This window comes from Mauremys mutica, chromosome 11 (assembly GCF_020497125.1).
Source record: "Mauremys mutica isolate MM-2020 ecotype Southern chromosome 11, ASM2049712v1, whole genome shotgun sequence".
NCBI lineage: Eukaryota > Metazoa > Chordata > Testudines > Geoemydidae > Mauremys > Mauremys mutica.
Genome location: NC_059082.1, coordinates 66,931,973 through 66,952,286, shown reverse-complemented (window position 1 = coordinate 66,952,286; position 20,314 = coordinate 66,931,973). Strand labels below are relative to the sequence as shown.

The following is a 20,314-nucleotide window of genomic DNA, read 5'->3' as shown; positions in this document are numbered from 1 at the left end:
GTGTGCCCTAACCACTAAGCTATAGAGTTATTCTCAGTCTTATTCTCTCTGACCTAATGACTCTAATTATTTATCCAAACTTAGGCGAGACTAATCAGGAGAGAAGGACACTATGCATCACAATATCCTATAGCTTGGTGGTTAAAGTACTCCCCTAAGCATGGGAGACCCCTATTCAAGTCCTTTTTCACCCTCTGGCAGAGGGGGAAGTTGAACCCAGGTCTCCCACATCCTAGGGAAGTGCACTAAGCACTGGGCTAAAAGTTATAAGGTGGGAAGCGGCACTACCACTGTGCTGATGGTTTATAGCATAGTCAGCATCTGAGCCAGCCCCACTTATGTTCCAGTTAATTTATTTTCTTTGCTCTTAAGTGGAGGCAGTAATATATAGTAAATGTGAGACTTTGTTGCCTTGGCTGGCATTGCAGGACACAAAACAGCAACATCACAGAGTGGCAGTTGGAAGGAAAGTCATGACTAAAGGAAAAAGTAACAGGAAAAAAATAACCAGTCTGCTTGTGGCAAGATCAGTTTGTTTTCACTGTTGTATGAATTCAAAAAAGGGTCCAATATTCCAATACCAGAAAGTCTTTTAGCATCTTGGTTAATTATAAGGAATGCAATCACACTTACCAAACTATGTTCCACTCCCTCACACTTCCACACTCTGGGCTCCACCATCATATACTCTTTGGCTTGCTTTGATCATGCCATTAATTGAAAATCTAAAGCAGCAGCAGAACTAATTAGAGACTGGAGTTCTCATCCAAGCCAGAGAAGACTTAGTGGACTGAGCACTAAATATGCTAGTTTCTCAGCTATCACATGTTCAAAGTCTGGCCGAATCAGTTCAGCCCTTCGCTATGTTCAGGCCATATAGCTGACTATACAGATCTTTCAAAAGAGACCAAGTCCTGGCAAGAGAATGCAGCTACTGAAATGCCTTAACTATCTACAGATCACTAGTCTCAGGACATCTACAAGTCCTTTACTTCAGGAAACAACTGAAAGTAATAAACTCATCCATAAATGAGAGTACCTACCTTTTATTTTTATGGGTTCATTTATAAAGCATGTATGGCCTGAGCAGCTGTAAAATGCTTACCCCTGGACCCACTGAAGTTAATGGAAGTTGCATCATTAGCTTGAGGGGAAGCAGGGTTTGGGTTATAAAAATAAAACCCACCACAATTTACGTGAGCTATACATAATGAGCGGCAGTAAAGAACTTCTGCTGATCTGGCTTACGGAAACATTGGCAATATTCCTCTCATTTTTCAGGAATAAAATAGAAGATTTTTAAAAATCAGAAGAAATAAACCAAACAGATGCATGTTGCAGCATGTCTACTAAGCTTCGTCACAGCAGTTCACTGGTCTTGGGTGGTTAGGGACTGTGAAGGGAAGCAATTTCCAATGCTGGAGGCCCTTGCTGGAGAGAAGTCACTGCAGCCAGACTCAGAGTCTCACCTCGTAAAGTAATAGCAAGAGTATTCTAGATGCTCTTATCTGCTGTAGGGGGAAACAGAGCAAGGGGCAGCCTGCAAGACAGCCAGATTCCAGACCATTCAGGCCTTTAAAAGTTATCAATCGTCATCCACATTTTGAATTGCATCCCAAAGTCAATGTAGAACAGCACAGGTGGTAGGTGCTCAGAGAAGCTGTCCTACTTCAGCAGGTGGACAGCTGCTGCGTGCTTCTGGGTATTAAGCAGAGTGTATTCAAATTATGGATAACACTGGGAAAGCACTGTAGATGGTGCCAATTTTGGCAAAGTTCCCTTTTCAACAGTCTGACTCCATGTTAATCTGCTGACTCTGACCCTGACAGGAGAAAAGGAGCATTGAGAACAGCTATGAGCATGAGCACTGGGGAAATGAAAAAGGCAGGCTGGAAATGAGAAAAAATAGATCAAGAGAAGAGAAAGAATACAGTAAAGTAGGACAGACAGACAGTTACTATTGTACTCTCTCTCTAGGATAATTTATTTCAATCCCTTTGCACTGTTTGATATAAAAAATTTCAAGGGAAACTCTAGCAATGCTTTTGCCTGACCTGACTCTATCTATATAGAAGCTGATAGCCAAGTATTTACTTGATTACCTAGAAGCAGGTGTAACAAAACCAATCTTGTTCTTGTTTATTTTAGCAGTATCACTCCAGTCAGTATTACAAAGTCTGTCAGCAAACTATTATTTCTAAAAGGTTGTAAACTATGGCTGTACATTTGCTCTGGACTGAAATTCACTAATACAGTGCAATTTCCAGACCTGGATAAAAAATGTTTGCATGATTTGTTATAAAAAATAGGAGGCCAACCCCACTTTACTCACACAAGTGAGTCAAAGAGGAGAGTAAGGGAGCATTGAAGCCAATGGGACTATTCGCATGAGTAAGAGTTAAAGGATCAGGCTCTATATTTGTCCTTTAAAATGGATGCATAGGTGGGAAGAGAAAAGGGCCAGATTCTCAGGTGGTATAAATCAATGTAATCACTAATTTATATCAGCAGAGGATCTGGCCCTATATAAGCAGTGCTAAATTCTTCCCTCGGGTATTCATGTGCAGATCCCACTAACTTCAATGAGACTTGAATAGAATTTAGTAGTTGTTATTTTTTCACACCATGCTCACTCCCACATAGGATATGAGCTCTGGTGTGAAAACATACTCTGCCAGAAGCATTGCTCCAATGTTTCTTTTGTAAGCAATAGATCCTCTTTGTAAATTCTGTAAAACATGTTGGATAAAAGATTTAACTTCCTTTGCAACTACAGAAATCATTTCCCAGTGGCATTTTGCAAACATTCAGCTAAAATGGGCACTCTTCATCTTTTTTTAAAGTGTGAAATGGATAAAAAAAACCCTAAACTCCTATTTTGATTAGTTTTGCTTAGCATTTTCCCAGAAGAGTTGGTACTTACATAAACCTGAGCTCTGATTCTCTTCTGACTAAGACTTCCCGAAGCCTCTGGATCTTTGCCATCTCCAATTCGATTTCCTCAGGCATCATTGTTGTTTCAGCCATTGAGATGATGTCAAGTTGATCTATGTGTGTAAAGGAAGACAGGAAATGAATGAGGCTGGTCAAACTGACTTAGCAGGACCTTTAAAGAATGCAACTTAATCACAGAGGTGCCAGGCCATGGCATAATTAATGTGGGTAGCAGGGAACATAGTAGCTGGATGGTAGGTGGACTGGTCCTTTCTTGTTTTGCTGGGTACTTTTAATGATTTTTTATCATTAAAAAATAAAAGGATTCCTATAAATCTCTAATACGATTTGATGTGTTTCAGTAAATCAGAATATATTACAAACTCATAAGAAAGCTTAACCTACAGTAACCCAGTATACAGTCAGAGCTGCTGTGCCTTATTTTACATCACTACAGACTTTTAAACTTACCAGCTACAAGAATTCACTATTGTGAACAATCTTGCATTAGAAGCGATATGGACAAAAAGAACTAATAAGAATTTTCTATCTATCTAATTCCTATGATTCTTCCTGGCACTCCATTGATTTAAATGGGACAACCCAGAGAAAAGGGCCCATCAGACAAGAGGCTAAAGAGTGTGTATAAGAGGCTAAGGGTCTAATCATGTGAAGCAGAGAATGCTTCTTGTGAAATGCTAGTAATCATGATTTCCATTGAAATCAGGTGGAGTGGAGGATACACAGTACTTTGTAGGAGGTGTTCTCTCTTCCCTATTGGTAGAAGTAGGTACTATCAGTCTACAGAGAGTTGCTTTGGGAAGCAGGAGTCTGACCTCCAGAAAACCTTATACTGATGTTTTATCACATTTATTTATCTTGGCCAAGATTTTCAAACGTGACTAATGATGTTGGGGTACTTCAGATTTTGGGAAGCAACATAAAGAGGCTTGGTTTTCAGGCAGTGCTGAGCACTTGCCCTCTGAAAAATCAGGCCCCTTTAGTATCAGGCTAAATAACAAAAACTGAGACACCCAAACTCACTAGCTACATTTGAACACCCATGTGTACAGGACACACAAAAAAACAAAAAATGAAATTGTAGCATCAGCGGCATTTCTGAATTAGGAGAATGCAGCTCTACCAATTACAAGGAAACAAATTATGGAAGTACCACCATAAAGACCAGACCCAGGCAGCTGAACATAACTTCTTACAAAGAAGACTTGGAATATGAATAAAGCTACAGTCCCATCTGTGGCATTATCCATCTTCAAGCACTATCAATCTCCTTATGTTTTCCTTTTTACTCTACGCAACTGCTCTTAAGGTCTCATATTATAGTGACCATCTAGTGGTTAGAGCACTGGCATGGGACATGGGTTCAATTCCCTGCTCTGCCATGGCCTTCTTGTGAGACTTTGGGCAAGTCACTTAGCCTCTCTGGGCCCCATTCATTAAATTGGGGAAAAATACTTTACTATCTTACAGGGCTGTTGTGAGAAGAACATTGAGAAGATTGTGAAGTGCTTTGAGATCTAATGATGGAAAGTGCTGTATAAGAAATAGCCATTATTATTATTAACACAGAGGAAGACATCCAGATGTGGTTTTCCTCAGAATACCCGCAATCAACATGGCTTCTGTATTAGCTAACTCACCAATACCTATTCTTGGAAAGTCGAGGAGAATTGGGAAAATACCAGAGAACTGAAAAAAAGCAAATATAGACTCAATCTTCAAAAAAGGAAAGAAGAGTTACCCTGGCAACTACAGACTGGCAATTTCAGTTCCTAGTAAAACAATGGAGCAAATATGAAAAGAAAAGTAAAATCACTAAATGGCGAGAAGATAACAGAACCATGAGCAAAAGTAGCACAGCTTTATAAAGACCAAAAGTTGATAGCTTTTAAAATAAAAACTACAAAACTGATAGATGAAGGAATGTTATACAGTATATTTGGAAATTAAAAATCTTATTATCAGCATTAATCCAAACTGACTTGATTCTGTCTCATGGACAGGAAACAACCTAAAGGGCCTAAATAAGGTGGAAATTATAGATGATGATGATGTATTTCATTTAGGAGAGGTTTCTAGCTGTAGTGCTAACGAGGCCAATTCAATCATGGTGGATGTGGCCCATTCACATCTACCAATGTAATATATGCCATCATGTGCCAGCAATGCCATGTACAGTAGCCAAACCGGATAGTCTCTACGCAAAAGAATAAATGGACACAAATTAGACATCAAGAACTGTAACATTCAAAAAACAGTAGGAGAGCACTTCGGTCTCCCTGGACACTCAATAACAGACTTAAAAGTGGCCATTCTTCAACAAAAAATCTTCAAAAGCAGACTTCATTGAGCATCTGCAGAACTGGAATTAATTTGCAAACTTGACACAATCAAATTAGGCCTGAATAAAGACTGGGAGTGGCTGGGTTACTACAAAAAATACTTTGTTGATACTCACACCTTCTTGTCTGTTGGGAATGGGCCACATCCACCATGATTGAATTGGCCTCGTTAGCACTACAAAAAGTAATTTTTCCTCTGTTGATATTCATCCCTTCTTGTCAACTGTTGGGAATGGGCCATCCACGCTAACAGAACTGGCCTCATTAGCACTGATCCCCCACTTGGTAAGGCAACTCCCATCTTTTCATGTGCGGTATATTTATACCTGCTTACTGTATTTTCCACTCCATGCATCTGATGCAGGGGCGACTCCAGGCCCCAGCACGCCAAGTGCGTGCTTGGGGCGGCACGCCACGAGGGGCGCTCTGCCGGTCGCTGGGAGGGCGGCAGGTGGCTCCGGTGGACCTCCCGCAGGCGTGCCTGCGGAGGGTCTGCTGGTCCCGCGGCTTCGGTGGAGCATCCACAGGCACACCTGCGGAAGGTCCACCGGAGCCGCGGGACCAGCGGACCCTCCGCAGGCACATCTGTGGGAGGTCACCAGAGCCGCGGGACCGGCGACCGGCAGAGCGCCCACCGCGGTGTGCCGCCATGCTTGGGGCAGCGAAATGGCTAGAGCCGCCCCTGATCTGATGAAGTGGGTTATAGCCCACGAAAGCTTATGCCCAAATAAATGTGTTAGTCTTTAAGGTGCCACAAGGACTCCTCATTGCTTATCCAAGGAAAATGGATTGCATTCTAATTATTAAAAAAAAAATGGAAAGTGTGGTAAAGGATCATTACTGTATTTTAAAAACCTTTTAAGCTGGCCAATATGTTCATTGGCACTGACTGGGTTATTTTTGCTTTTTGAGTCACCCAATAAATTATAATTTTTGCTTTTATTAGCAAGAATCCTTTAACTGGCAAACTTACAGCAGAACTGCTCAGGGCTCCAAATTTGCTCTTTGTAAAATTGCATTTCATTGCTAGATCAAATAATCAGTAATCATCATTTTGCTTTTTGTAGCGTTCCATTGCTACAGAGTTATTTTAACTGGCTGGATCAAAAATAGCTTTGATGCAAATTTATTTTTCCAAATACTTAAACAGGATGCAGGAAATCATCCTGATTCTACAAAGAATTAAAGCCAATAAATCTGCCAAACGTGCAAATAATATATAAGGTTTTAAAAATAGTTTTCAAGAGCATGTAAAATAGAAGTGAATGTTATGTTCTACTTTAAGAATTGTAATTTTCTTTTTACCCGCTATTTACATCTGCCTATAAATACCCCAGTGTTTGCTATGACCCAGACCAACTACCCCACTGTGATCTCAGCAATTCTGGAAATAAGTATTAAAAAAAACAGTGTGCCCAGTAGACATTAGGGTCAGACCTTTGGCTTCTTGTTCCCTTTGCATTGTGCCAATCTGTTAAATTTCCCCAAATTTTTAGTGCCCCCTTATAAGCTCATAGATTTTAAGGCCACAACGGACTATTGTGACAATCTGTTTGACCTACTGCATAACACATGCCAAAAAATTTCACCTGTATTGAGCCCGTTGAACTACATCATCTCTTTTAGAAAGACATTCATGCCAAGCTAACTGAAGTAGCTCAGGAGTGTGAGTACCAACCTCACAGCAGACTCTTGGCACACACCCCAAATTGGTTGTGAGTTCTGTATTTAGATTTCACCAACCAAATATCAAATCCTCAAACACTAGTTAAAAGCCTTAACATGGAATCACAGAAAGTCCCCTTGAAAACTCCAGTCTATCTTGCCACCCAGGCATATTTGCCTTTGTGATAGATGGTCCTTTACACCAAAAATCCAACAATATTCAGGTTACTCCCAGTCCCAAAGGACCAGTCATTTACCCCAGGTCAGTTGCACCTTAGATCCTGTACCAAAGACAACACTTATAGCCAATCCTATAATAAACCAAATAAAGATTTATTAACTAAGAAAAATAAATAAGAAAGTTATTTACAAGGTTAAAGCAGGTAAACATAAGATTGTAACTCATTTGTGTGTATAAGTTCAAAAAGGTAACAGAAGCTGCTGTAATATGCAAGATCTATATGTCCTCTATAGCTAACCCAGGCTAAGTAGCTGGGGATCCCTCGCTTATGCTTAGAAACCTTGCCCTCCCCAAATCCAAGCAGCTTAGAGATGCAGTTTATTCCTGTCAGGGATTTTTATTCCCTTCCCCCAGAGTTCAAGCTAATGGGATGAATCCCCATGCACATCTCTTCTTCATGGGTGTGGGGGAGCAATCAGCAAACAGTTTGTGTGGGCCTTCTTCTGTTGGGCAGGAAATAACCCTTGCTGTGGCAAACAAATTTCACACTTGGTAATGCTTCTCTCTTGACTGTGGTGGTTTACCGTTTCAGAGCAAACACTTCAATATTACCTTATAACATAAGATACAGATATTATAAGTGACCTTAATGCATGCAGTAACTTACAAGCATTTCATAAACACTAACCACATTTTCGTAAACCTAGTACATATTTTAACAATACTAACACACAGGTGAGCCAGACTGGTTTCCAGCTATGCATTTGCCAGTGTTCAGGTGAGGCCTAGGGGCCTTGGCATGAGATGGTAACTGGCCTCCCAGCATCACACTCCAATCTCAGTGTAATGATTTTAGGTGATGGGGAGCTGCAGAGCTATGGAGGAGGCAATATAGGGCCTGAGTCTCTACAATTAGTTTCCTCTCATCATAGAGACCACACAATGCAAGGACTCTAACCACAGAGAACCTGCCTAGAGTACAAGCCCCAACCTAAGCAGTGTGATGTGGGGCATTGCTCTAGCCAAGTGGTTCTCAACCTATTTATCATTGTGGGCCACATAGGTGGCCCACAATGTGTTACCTGGGTCTCAGGTTGAGAACCAAAGAGTCCCCCCCGAGACTCCTATGCCCAGCACCTCCTGCCCAGTGACCCCGCCACAGGAGTGGAGTCCTGGGCAGGGAGCCGGGCAGCAGGGATCCCTGCGGGGCCGGCTAGCAGCCCCTACACTGACCCCACGGGGACAGCCGGCAGCCCCGGACTCCGGACTCCGCAGGGCCGGCCAGTGACCCCAACCCTGCTCGGCCAGGCAGCTGGGAACCCGGAACCCCGCCCTGGTGGCCTTTAGCACACTGCTCACCGGTGTGGTAATTGGGCCGCATGTGGTTTGATAACCGCTGCTCTAGCCATATCTCTATGGTGGTAAGCATGCTCCAGGGAGAAAGCGGGGGGGTCATTTGGGGGGTCTGTGGGGAGCTAGAACTAGAGGAAGGAATGGGAGTGAAAAAATCCAGACAAAGGGCAATTGTGAAATTTGAATGGGAGAGCCAGAGATAGGGAAGTAGGATGGGAGGAAACCTAAAGCGGGGGGATGTGGGAAATCAGAGATTGGAGGGAGAGCTGTATTGGTGGAGAGGAATAAGGGACAACTCCAGAGTGGAAATGATGGGTGTGACAGAGGGGAAGAGCAAGAGACTGAAGGATTTGATAGTGGTGAGTTTATGTAAATAAGGCAATCCATATTCATTGCTATGCAATTTAGGGTGGTACATTATTTGCCCAGAATCTCCAGCTTTCCAAACATAACTTCTTAATAAGTGTGACTGTGAGAACTGCTTTAACAGAGCAGCAGGAAATTCCCCTCATGTAAGAGAATCCTTAGGTGTAAAGGCAACAAAGCAAACAGTATGCTGCCCACTCCTGCCCTTCCCCGTGCCAGAAGAGTGGGCACTCTAAAGCCATGCCAGCAGCAGGAGGGAATAGAAAGGGCATTGTCAGAGCACAGTGTGTCCTGCAGATCCTGAGACAGTAGAACAACCACTAGCAGCTCACAGGGGAAACACGATCCAGTGGTGAGATCACAGGACTGGGAGTCAAAATGTCTGTATCCTGTTCCTCACTTTGTTTCTACAAACTTGGGCAAGTCAACAACCTATCTGTGTTTGAGTTTCCACACTTCTAATATGGAGGACTATATTAATGACCCTACCTGACAGAGTGTTGTGAGGTTTATAAAACACCTTGAGCTCCTTGAATGCAAAATGCTATAAAAAAAAGCAACATGTTAAGTCTTTGAGCAAAGCTCTTAATATGACCCACTGGTGAGCTAGACATACACTGTTCTGATTCAAGCTCCCTTAGAATTCTGAACAAACCTCAGACACAAGGCTCTGGCTAGGCAGACTGCAACACACACTGATACAAACACTGTATCTTCATAATACAGAGAAACATTCCTTTTTATTTAAAACAAATGTCAACTGATACTGCAATTGTGCGTGTGTTAGTCAACTACTTTTTAGCATATATTATTAGAGAAATCAAAGCTCAGCCTCTGGTAATGAGCCAAGATCCATAAAGCAATAGTGAAGACAACACCAAGATTAGTCATGGCAAATGACAGCACTAGATTTGCCTTGTCTGCAATCATCACAAATCATTTTCAGTGGAGAAGAAAAAAGTGAAATATTAATACTGTATGAACAAAGAGGCATTAACATTAAAATAATTACTATGTAGAAATAAAACCATCAGGCTATTACATATAATGAGAGGGAATGCAGGGTAAAGCCAAAGCAATTTACACATATTTTGCTTCAATCTAAATGCAGACCTGTATAGTAAAACTGCATATTAATTTAATGATGAGATTTCATCCCCAGTGTGACAGCCTTAAAAGGAACATTAGCAACCTGCAACAAAAAGCAACAGAAAAGAAAGTGTACTTTTAGTCAATACAAAGTCTTTCAACGTGCAAATAAAACTTTGGAAAAAGCCTGAAGTAACAGAATGAGAAATGGAAGAATGTATAAATCAAATTATAGGCATATTCAGCCACATTTGTAAGAAAAACAGTGATAAAATGGGGAATAATTTCAGTATGTTACACTGTTATAGCATTGTCCATCAGAGAAGCCCACTGTGTTCTACAAACATGAATTGATTTAGTCTCCCACAGCCCCATAATGAGGGAATTGTTATCCACATCTTCACAGGAAACTGAGGCACAGAGAAACGGATGTGTCCAAGGTTACACAGGAACAAGATCACAAGGTCTGTGCAAGAACCTAATATTCTGGCACCTGCTATTATGCCACAAGAACAAAATTGTTGCTATTATTACTATACAATAGTACTAGAGGCCTGAACTGCAATCAGAGCTCCATTGTGCTAGGAGCTGAACAAACACATAATAAGAGACAATCCCTGCCCCAAACAACTTCCAGCACAGACTTGAAAGACAAAGGTTGAAAGGGGAAAAAGAGGCACACAGAAGTGAAGTGATCTGCCTACGACCATGCAGCAGATCAGTGGTAGAGCCAGTAAAAGGTCCAGTGCCGTACACTGTCTCTCTAAGGCCTGGTCTACACTACTGGGGGGGGGTCGAACTAAGGTATGCGACTTCAGCTACGCAAATAGCGTAGCTGAAGTCGAACTACCTTAGTTCGAATTTCCTACCTGTCCAGACACCGCGGGATCGAACTCCGCGGCTCCCCCGTCGACTCCGCCACCGCCGTTCGCGGTGGTGGAGTTCTGGAGTCGACGGGAGCGCGTTCGGAGTTCAAACTATCGCGTCAAGATTAGACGCGATAGTTCGAACTCCGAGAAGTAGAACTCTCCGCGTCGACCCAGCGGGTAAGTATGGACCTACCCTAAGAGCATCATTCTTCCTCTTCATCCTTCACATTTCTCTTGCTTGGCAATTTGCTGCTGATAAAAGTGCCAGACAGATAGGATATTGTCTCCAAAGCTACCTTTATCAACAGATCCGAGACTGCCACACTACCCTACCACTTTGTTTCACCTCTGACTTGGAGGATCCACCACCTTCAGTTTAGTCTCCACACTCATTCAATAAACACACTCTCTGAGACTCTCAAAAGAGGATACCAACTCATGCCAATTGTAATGGTGGCTCCTCTAATGTGGACACTTCTCCACTACGTAAGGGATCAAGAAGACCAACTTGTTTCACTCAGACTACCTAGTTTTTGTCCCTTGGATGGCAATGATTTTAGATTGCTACTGACCTGGACTGAATTTAAACTGGCCAATATGAGGTGTAAGGGTTCATATCCTATTCCAACCTCCGAGCCATCCCATTATATAAAGATAATCCTAGTTAAAATTTCATAAGTGTCTGGAGTTTCCATTTCAATATAAATCAACACTTTTGCAAGTTCCCTCAATTATTCAGAAAAACACTTAACACAACCCTTACTACTAAAGTTTCCTAAATGCTAATGGAACATATGGTTTCAAGTATATTCTGAAGACTGATTCATGTACTAAAGCTAGGACTTTCAAGAGCAGTTATATTGATGAGCCAGAACAGAAGCAAGCAGGAGGTATAGGTTAAATGCAGATGAGAAGAGAACCAGATGGTGCAGCTTAAAAAATCAACATGCTTGGTGGAAACCAAAATAGCTACATTATGCAGGAAAATTAATTGGTATTGTACAAAATAATACTCTGGATAACAAACACATGTAAAGAGGATCAGGTGATTCATTTAATTGCTCACTAACTTGCCACCTGGAAACATGAACCAAATATAGCTATCTAGCCAGATATTGTACCTTGTTCTGTTCTGTGAATACGGATTCAGTTTTCTCCTGCTATGGTATTTTTAGGAATTAACATATAGGGTGGCAAAATGGCATGGCTAATAATTAGCCTATGTTGGCAAGAAAGACACCCAAATACTGACTCCCAATCCAGGCTGCAGCAGAAATTTGTCATTGAGAGTGCTAAAGATGATGTAATTTGGTGCATCAGTACAGCTTTATTTATTCAATGTATTATGCTAGAATTACCAAAGAAATCTGAATAATAGCTAAACACACTACAAATAGCTGCATTATGTTTTGTTTCTAGTGTCTCTGGGGTGCACGGTGTTAATGTGATCTTAAATGGGGTGGCAAGGTTTTTCCAAGGAATAGCATCAGTCAAGGGCGGCTCTATGTTTTTTGCCACTCCAAGCTCAGCAGTAAGGCGGCCTTCGGCAGCATGCCTGCAGGTGGTCCGCTGGTCATGCAGATTCGGCGGCATTTCTGCAGGTGATCTGCCAGTCCCGCGCCTTCGGTGTACCTGCCGCCGAATTGCCACTGAAGCCGCGGGACCGACGAACGTCCCGCAGGCGTGCCGCCGAACGCTGCCGGACTACCGCCCTCACGAGCTTGCTGCGCTGGTGCCTGGAGCTGCCCCTGGCATCAGTACACAAAGGGCTTGACCCAAAGCCCATTGAAGTCATTGACTTTGAAGTCAATGGACTTTGGATCAGACCCACGTTCCCCAGCATCAGCTTAGTGGCCTATTCTACCTTCCTTGTTCATGATTATCTCTGGAAAATGTTGCAAAGAAATGTGTATTTACAAAAATAATTATTATAATCTTTACCTGTAAACACCTGTATTGGATAATGGTTAACAGTTATGTTACCTGCTACCAGTTATTATTATGTTTTTTGTACTACAGTAGCACCTAGAGTCCCAATCAAGCCCAGGGCCCCATTGTGCTAGGCACATACAAACACATCCTATCAGACCATTCCTGCCTTGAAAAAATCTATAGTTCATTTAAAGTCATTAGTTTAGGGAAGATTTGCAACTATTTCAGCCTCCGTTCCTGCCCCAGGGCATCCTCTCCCTTCCTGGTTATTGATTGTCACCAAAACCTCTCCCTTTACACTAACGACAGAACAGCATCTGTCTCTGCTGTTAAAATTTAAATTACCAAAATAGAATATGTTTCTCTAGCCTACCATCTGGAACAGGACTGGCAGCTGCATCCAACCTGATGCACTGCGTGTTTACTAACTGCACTGCAATCATTATACAGTGTGGCCACATGTACTTTATGGTCATCATTAAGAAGAGCGCTCAAAGTCTTCCGTTCCAGAAAGACAGCCTCTTCACATCAACTGTTAGAGAATCTCTATCAATTATAGCGCTATGATAAGGCATTCAGGGTGGTATCAGGGCTCAGTAGGCCACCTATTTAGGGTTATAGCCGGGTTATAGGCTAGCTACTTAGAAATGCATCAGAGCTCTATAGGTTATCCATTTGGTTACACATACATGACTAGTTCTACCATTCTACCCAGTAGAGTGCAGCAATGGAAACATATAATAGCCTGTAAAGCTGCTAGTACAATACACGGGGAGTTGGTAGTGGAGCAAAGTGCTAATGTTGCACTGCTATTATATGCACTTAAGTTCCCAAAGCCACTTGGCTTCCAAAGCTTTGGTATGCCAAATACTGGGGAGAATATAAGGTTATTCAGCCTCCAGCATGAAAGGAAGAATTTTTCTGGCTGCGTAAGTGCTAAAAAATGTCTTCTTTCTCCCACTTGGGATGAGCAGCACAGCTATTCATTCTGAAACCACTGGCCTGGGCTGCAACTGAAGTTGTACCACAAAGGGTGAAGCTAGGGAGAGCCAAAAGAACACACCCAGAGCCCACACAAACAGAGCAAGGCATCATGTACTCTTTGAAAATGCTCTCTCAAGTCCTTGGTCCTGCTGCAGAAACCACTTACTGTTTGAAAAGGCACTGGTGGTCAAGAGTGACCCTTTCATCTATGTATTACATCCAGCATGTCAGAGTTCAAGTGATTAGAAATCCTACAATCTTTAGACCTGCACAGAGAAATACAGACATTCCTTAGATGATCACAAGGAATTATCACATATTTAAGCTTACTTTTGACTATCAGTAAGTAAGAAATTAAGTTTGATAAATTGTCTAGTGGTATTTAGAATCATTTGAAATAGTGCTGTTATAGCTCTCGGATGCAGAGTAAATATCACTATATTGCAGTTGAAGGGAATAAAAACTTCTTTTTCCTAGAGTGTGTCAAGATAATAGCTGCAGTTACACAGTGTTAGTGTAAACTACTTCTTATGTAATCAAAGTGGAAATTAGGGAATCTGGGATATATTAACAATGTAATTCACAACTGAGAAAAGCATATGCACTTTGAATAGACAAATTGAACAAATATTTACTGTATACTAAACACAGCAAGCTTAGAACACAGTGTTTTGATATTTTGTTGAACTAAATGCTAATTCTTCATTTGGAGAAATAAATGTGCAAATAATATGACTAGTTCTTCTGCCCTATTCAGCTTCTTTCTCTCATTCAATATTGGATCTGCCTCTCTATCTTGCTTGGCATCAACATTCAATATCAGCTAATAAGGTGTCACTTTGTTTATTTAATACAAAATAAATACTCCTACTTGTTTTTTAATAATAGCACAGCAGAGTCCACTTGTGCTCTGCACAGCTGGGGGTCCATTATAATTTATTTTTATGTATTTATTTCAATTTTTTTAAGTGCTCTGATAGACCGACATTTAACAAGCACATGTACATAACTTTAAAGAATTAAATCAAAAGCGGAGTTTCATTAGAAGTGTGATCAAAAGGCTTCAGTGACAAAAAACATTAGAAACTTGCCACACAAGTCCACACTTGCCACATTACCTCCTCCCAAGCTATAAATGCTTGCTTGTCAGATACAGTTAGAAGCAACCATGTTCAAACAGAATTGTCTGTTTGTTGAATAGGATGGGACAGCACAGTTATAGCACTATGTTGTGTAATTTATACTCCAAACATAAAACTGGCACAGTTAGACTTCTGCACAAGTCCTTAGATTTCCACTTTAAAATGGTGCCTATCTTACAAGCCACAACATGACCCGATTTTAAAATTAGATCAGCAGAGATTATAAAGATTACCCATGTGTCCAATTGCTTGCATGCTTTTCCAAAAATCAGTGCCCTCTTTGCTCCATATTTAACAATCTCTCATATAAAGAGATTATTTTTGAGTTGCTTATATTATAGTTTCTCTTCCTTATCTTCAATCCTTGCCCTTTTATTTTTGCATTATTTACCATTGCAAAAGGCCTGTTGGCAGCATTCCATTTCCTTCTGTTCCTGGATTCTATATGCAGTATCCTCAGTGAAATCTCTCCTGAAATACCAAGGCCAGATTCAAAGCATAAAATATTAACTCATTCCACTCATTTTGACTTCTCTTATCTGATACTTGGAATATCTTTTCTATCTGGTTGTGACCAGAATTGTGCATAATGGGTCACATTCCATTCAGGCTGATATAAGAAGGTGTATCTCCATGCCTACTGTTCAAAATGAGATTCTTTACTGCCTTGTATCTGGTTTACAGACCATTGCCATATCCTAGGTGACAAATAAGACTAGTATAAAAATTTAAACTGAAGTGGACCCTACTTTTGCCTTTCCAAGATTCAAACTCTTCTACTTGGAGAGATATAGTCCTCGATTCAGCAAAATTGATTCCCAATTAGGGATTAGTTTTTACCATGTGCTTAAGTGCTTTGCTGAGTCAAGGCCTTAATGGTTAAATAATTTCTCCAGCTTTATATATTTTGGACAATATCCTGCTATTGTCCCCTAGGTAAAGATCAATGTCAAGATATGTCCATAAAAGTAAGGTACATCTAAACATCTTGTTTGACTTTTTATTGTCTCCCAAAAAATCTATCATATTCTTTCCTTTGTCTTGTTTATTCCCCTGAGAAAATTCGGAGATGTAATTAATCCTGGCTCAATATTTTGTCCATTTTTAACAGTTCTAATTTCCTAAGTGTATAATTATGCAGCCCCTCAGCATTATACTCTTTCCACTTGAAAAAATATATTCCTAGTCTGAGAACCTTCAGCATTTCCTCATTAACTGTGGAAAAAAAGTCTTCATTCCAGCTTGTATTGACATCCTTAACAATGAGCTAATCTCTCACTTACTGTTCCCTCAGTCTTGTCCACTGGTCAAGGCCCTGTGTATTTGGTAGCAAGTTAGACACCTAAATTTGGTGGCAGGCCTCTTGTTCTTGTGGAACTCTAAAGTGACACACTGGACATTTTAGATTAAATTAAATATGTACATGAATACAATCAGGCCAATATCCATTCTTTATTTTATTATTACATTCCATTCATTTTACACTACCCCCAAATGTTCAGTATTCCTCTGATTTTTGTAGTTATAATACCTAACAAACATTGTAGAAGTTGTCTGCTGGGTGAAGCTGGAGGTTTTGGTAACTGTGTAGGGGATAGATGTGGCTTGAGCATCCAAGAAGTCTTGGGAGGTGGTTTTGGACTGTGTGATAACATTAGTTGGACATTTCTGCTAAAACGATCATTTGTAAAACAGCAATGTTGACGTAAAAGCAGAGTTGAGGCAATATAAGTTACAAGTACAGTAAATTTACATTCTGATAAAATGTAAGAAAATAATTACACAGCTAACAATATTTTTCATAATTAATAAAAAAGTTAATAATTAAAATGTTACCATTAGTCTTCAGAGCTAGCACCAGACTCAGGCAGATTTCACTGAATCATCCTCTTTTGAGTCACATTTAGGAAGTTTTATTTACGATAACAAGGGCTGGAGTTATAATTTTTTTAATGAAAGTTTAACATCTGGAGCACTCTTCTGCAGAACAAGGTGGATTCTGAGACAAAATCCAGAGCTGATAAATAGATGAGGCCCTGCCTATGATTAAAGTCAACAATGATGAAAAATTGAGTTTTGTCCCAGATGTCCTCTTCTGTGCAGGAAATGGAAGTTCAGGTCTTGAAGAACCCCCAAATGTCTTACCTAATGGCTTCTTAGAAGGGGGGCAGACTTTACACAGGGTTTTGGGGCCAGATCTTCATCTGGGATAAGATGGGCAAGCTCCACTGAAGTGTATACTAGCTGAGTATCCAGTCCTTACATGTGGCCCTCTGCATAGCCAGACATATTGCAGTGTAGTGGTTCCAAGATTCTCTCTCATCTGTAGAGAATCAAAGTATTCATCCTGTCAAGTGAAACCATCTAGCGGATGGAAAGACAATCCACCCACTTCAAAATAATGTGCTGTCTTTCCTTACATTTTACTCCATCTGGATCTGAGAGTATTTTCCTATACAAGTAGCTGATTCAATACTATAGGGCAATATGGTACCTAATTATCTATAATGAGACTCAATTGTAAGACTTATCTGATTTGGTGCTGTTTTGTAGTACTCTAGTTATAATTTATATGTAATTTTGCTGTCATTGAGATCTTTAATTTTTTTTATAATGCTACCTATTTATATCGTGCCTTTGATCTGTGTCTCTCAGTACCCTTGACATCCCCCCAAATGACAATGCAGTTTTTATTGAGAGACAATATTTCCTCAGCAAGTTAATCACACAGCAATACAGAAGCTAACACATGTACAGTTTGGGGCCCCCATTGCAACAAATGCTTAATGAGCCACAATCACCAATCTTGAATTTAACATTCAAAATATAGGAGAAATTATGTGACTAAGTCCTTTTGTACTCAGCCAACTAACAACCTCACACCTCTTTGTAAATTGCCTTACTCTCAAGTCAAAAATTCACATATTTTTTGTGTGGTTGAAAATCTGCAGACAGCACAGGGATTCAGACAGAAATGTGTCCATTAATGAGAATTACCTTGCAGCAGCTCGGAGGTTTGTTGGTTTGTTCGAAAAACCTTAGGGTAAGGACACTTTTTGACATTCCAATTATAGGGCTCAATCTTGTGCCTTTGAAGTCAACTGCAAGACTCCATCTGAGACATTACATTATTTCCTGATGCAAACCACTCTCTTAATGGAAACTATTAATTGTTGCTAGGGTTAGTAATTGTCAGATGCTCTAACAGCAGGACTTTTCACAGGTTTAGATGGTGACCTTTAGATGAGGTGTAAAAGCAACTTCATGCAGGCCACTTTATATGCTAATCTGAAACCAAGCAACCTAATTTGTCCTACTATATCCACCATAGTGGATCAGCATTTTTCTTCCTTTCTTTTGGAAAAGATGCACCAACTTATTTTTCATGTCACTGAGTCTCCTGTTCATCAATATTTCCAGGAAAAGCTGCCTTCAGTGTCTTAGTAGTGTTAGCATTTAAAAGCAAAGTGAGAATGCTTCCTGTATTTTGTTTCTCCATAGTGTATCTGACCAAAAACAATTTTTTAATATGAGGTATATTGGCTGAACAAATCTTCACCTTACACCACATCTTGCATATATCCCATCTTCCCCAGCATTGTTTTGGCATTTAAATGATTGGGGATGGATAGCTTGAATATGAATAACTGCTTTTGGTTTCAGAGATCCCAAGAGTTGAGTTCATTTGCTTGTGACTAAGAAGCTGCTGATAGTATTGTGTAGTCTAAATCATCCTGCAGTGGATTTCATCAGTATTGATAGACAGTTGCAGGTTGGGTTTGTGAACTTTATTTCCTTGTGATTGTTTGTGACTGAGGACTAGACTCTGACTTCAGGGACCAGCACCGGGAGCAGCCCTAGGAGGCACTGTTATACCGATGCTCCCTGCTTGCTCCTAGGGATAGGAGGTTAATAATTTACACTGTATAGGCCAGTATTCAGAGTGGTAGCCGTGTTAGTCTGTATCAGCAAAAAGAACAGGAGTACTTGTGGCACCTTAGAGACAAACAAATTTATTTAAGCATAAGCTTTCGTGGGCTAAAACCCAAGTGTCCACTGCATGCATCCAATGTACTCCCTGTTCTTTTTTCTGTATAGGCCAGTAGTAAATTACAATCTCAATCCTTCTACCCCATGCTGGTTCAGTGACCCTGACTGGCAAGTAAGGAGTGGAGCCATGGTTCTTCTCATTCACTACTACTCCCCACCTACCTGCTCTAGGGAAGCAGTTGACAGGTCAGAAGCCCTGCTTACTCTTATGCAGCCAGTGTCTCCCAGACTCATTGTTTAAATAGCCCTCACCGGGATATGAGAGGGTTTCTTATTTCCTTGGAGAAGCATATAGTCCATGTCATAATCTATCTCTCAGAGAGGACTTCCTCACCACTGCACCTACCACAGGAACATGTCCCATTTCAAAATGTTGCTCAGATAAATATTTTCTAATATAGTTATGTGGTAACACAGTTTTTAGTATAAGGTTAATGAGCCATTGGACACCATCTTCTCTAAAGAAATACCATTCTTTAAAGTCAGATTTATCCTGAGGGAACTGTTGCAAGGCAAGCAGCTTTCTCACCTGTCATCCCAGTCTGGATCTCAGTAAATCTCCATTTTAAAAGCCTGGGTCCCAATACCTTCTCCGTGATGCATAGGTAGAACTTGCGTCTGTCAATGGGAATTATATATCAAAGGCAGAAAATGGCCTTATGCCTCTAAAATAGTGCCATGTCCTTGGTGTATGTGGTGGCTGTAAGTACATCTCCAGCAGTCCTTTTACTAGTGTCACTGGCTTTACAATTATTATAACTCCTATATTACTGCTCTGATCACATGGACTGTGCCTGTACATTTTTTGCAATTTCTTATTTATCGTGTCTTTTTCCCAGGTCAGTATATTTTCATCTGACAGATGCTTTACTGTTCAAGATGAATTTTCACTCCTGATTTAGGGGGGGTCTTCTTTCTTGCACTTACATAAACACTTACTATACAGTACAGCACAGATTTTTATTACATGGAAATTGAAGAGTCCAACTGTTTACAACATTCTGTTCAAAATTTGAAAGGTGTTTTAGTGCTTGTCACTTGGATCTTATCAGCTAGGTATTCTATGCCAATATATCAAAGTTACTGTCTATGATGGATTTGAAGCAGCTCTGTAATAAGAACACAAGAAGAGCCATACTGGGTCAGACCAAAGGTCCATTTAGCCCAGTATCTTGTCTTCCAACAGTGGCCAATGCCAGGTGCCCCAGAGGGAATGAGCAGAACAGGTCGTTATCAAGTGATCCATAATAATTTATGAATACTGTGCATTGACCTGGTTATTGGGATATTTACTGTAGAATGTATTGTTTTAGTTTAATAGAGGACTGTAAGAAAAATCAAGCAGGAAAGAAAAGTAATAGCACAGGATAAGCCACATCTCTGCAA

At 40.6% G+C, this 20,314-nt stretch overlaps 1 protein-coding gene across 1 annotated transcript in view; it reads right to left on the bottom strand.

Annotated features, from left to right (window-relative positions):
* The window catches only part of BMERB1 (bMERB domain containing 1), a 78,587-nt gene that overhangs the window by 40,374 nt on the left and 17,899 nt on the right, over positions 1–20,314 (bottom strand). Inside the window, exon 2 of the mRNA XM_044980690.1 lies at positions 2,924–3,047. Coding sequence (XP_044836625.1) covers positions 2,924–3,047 — 124 coding nt within the window. The remainder of the gene's footprint in view (positions 1–2,923; positions 3,048–20,314) is intronic.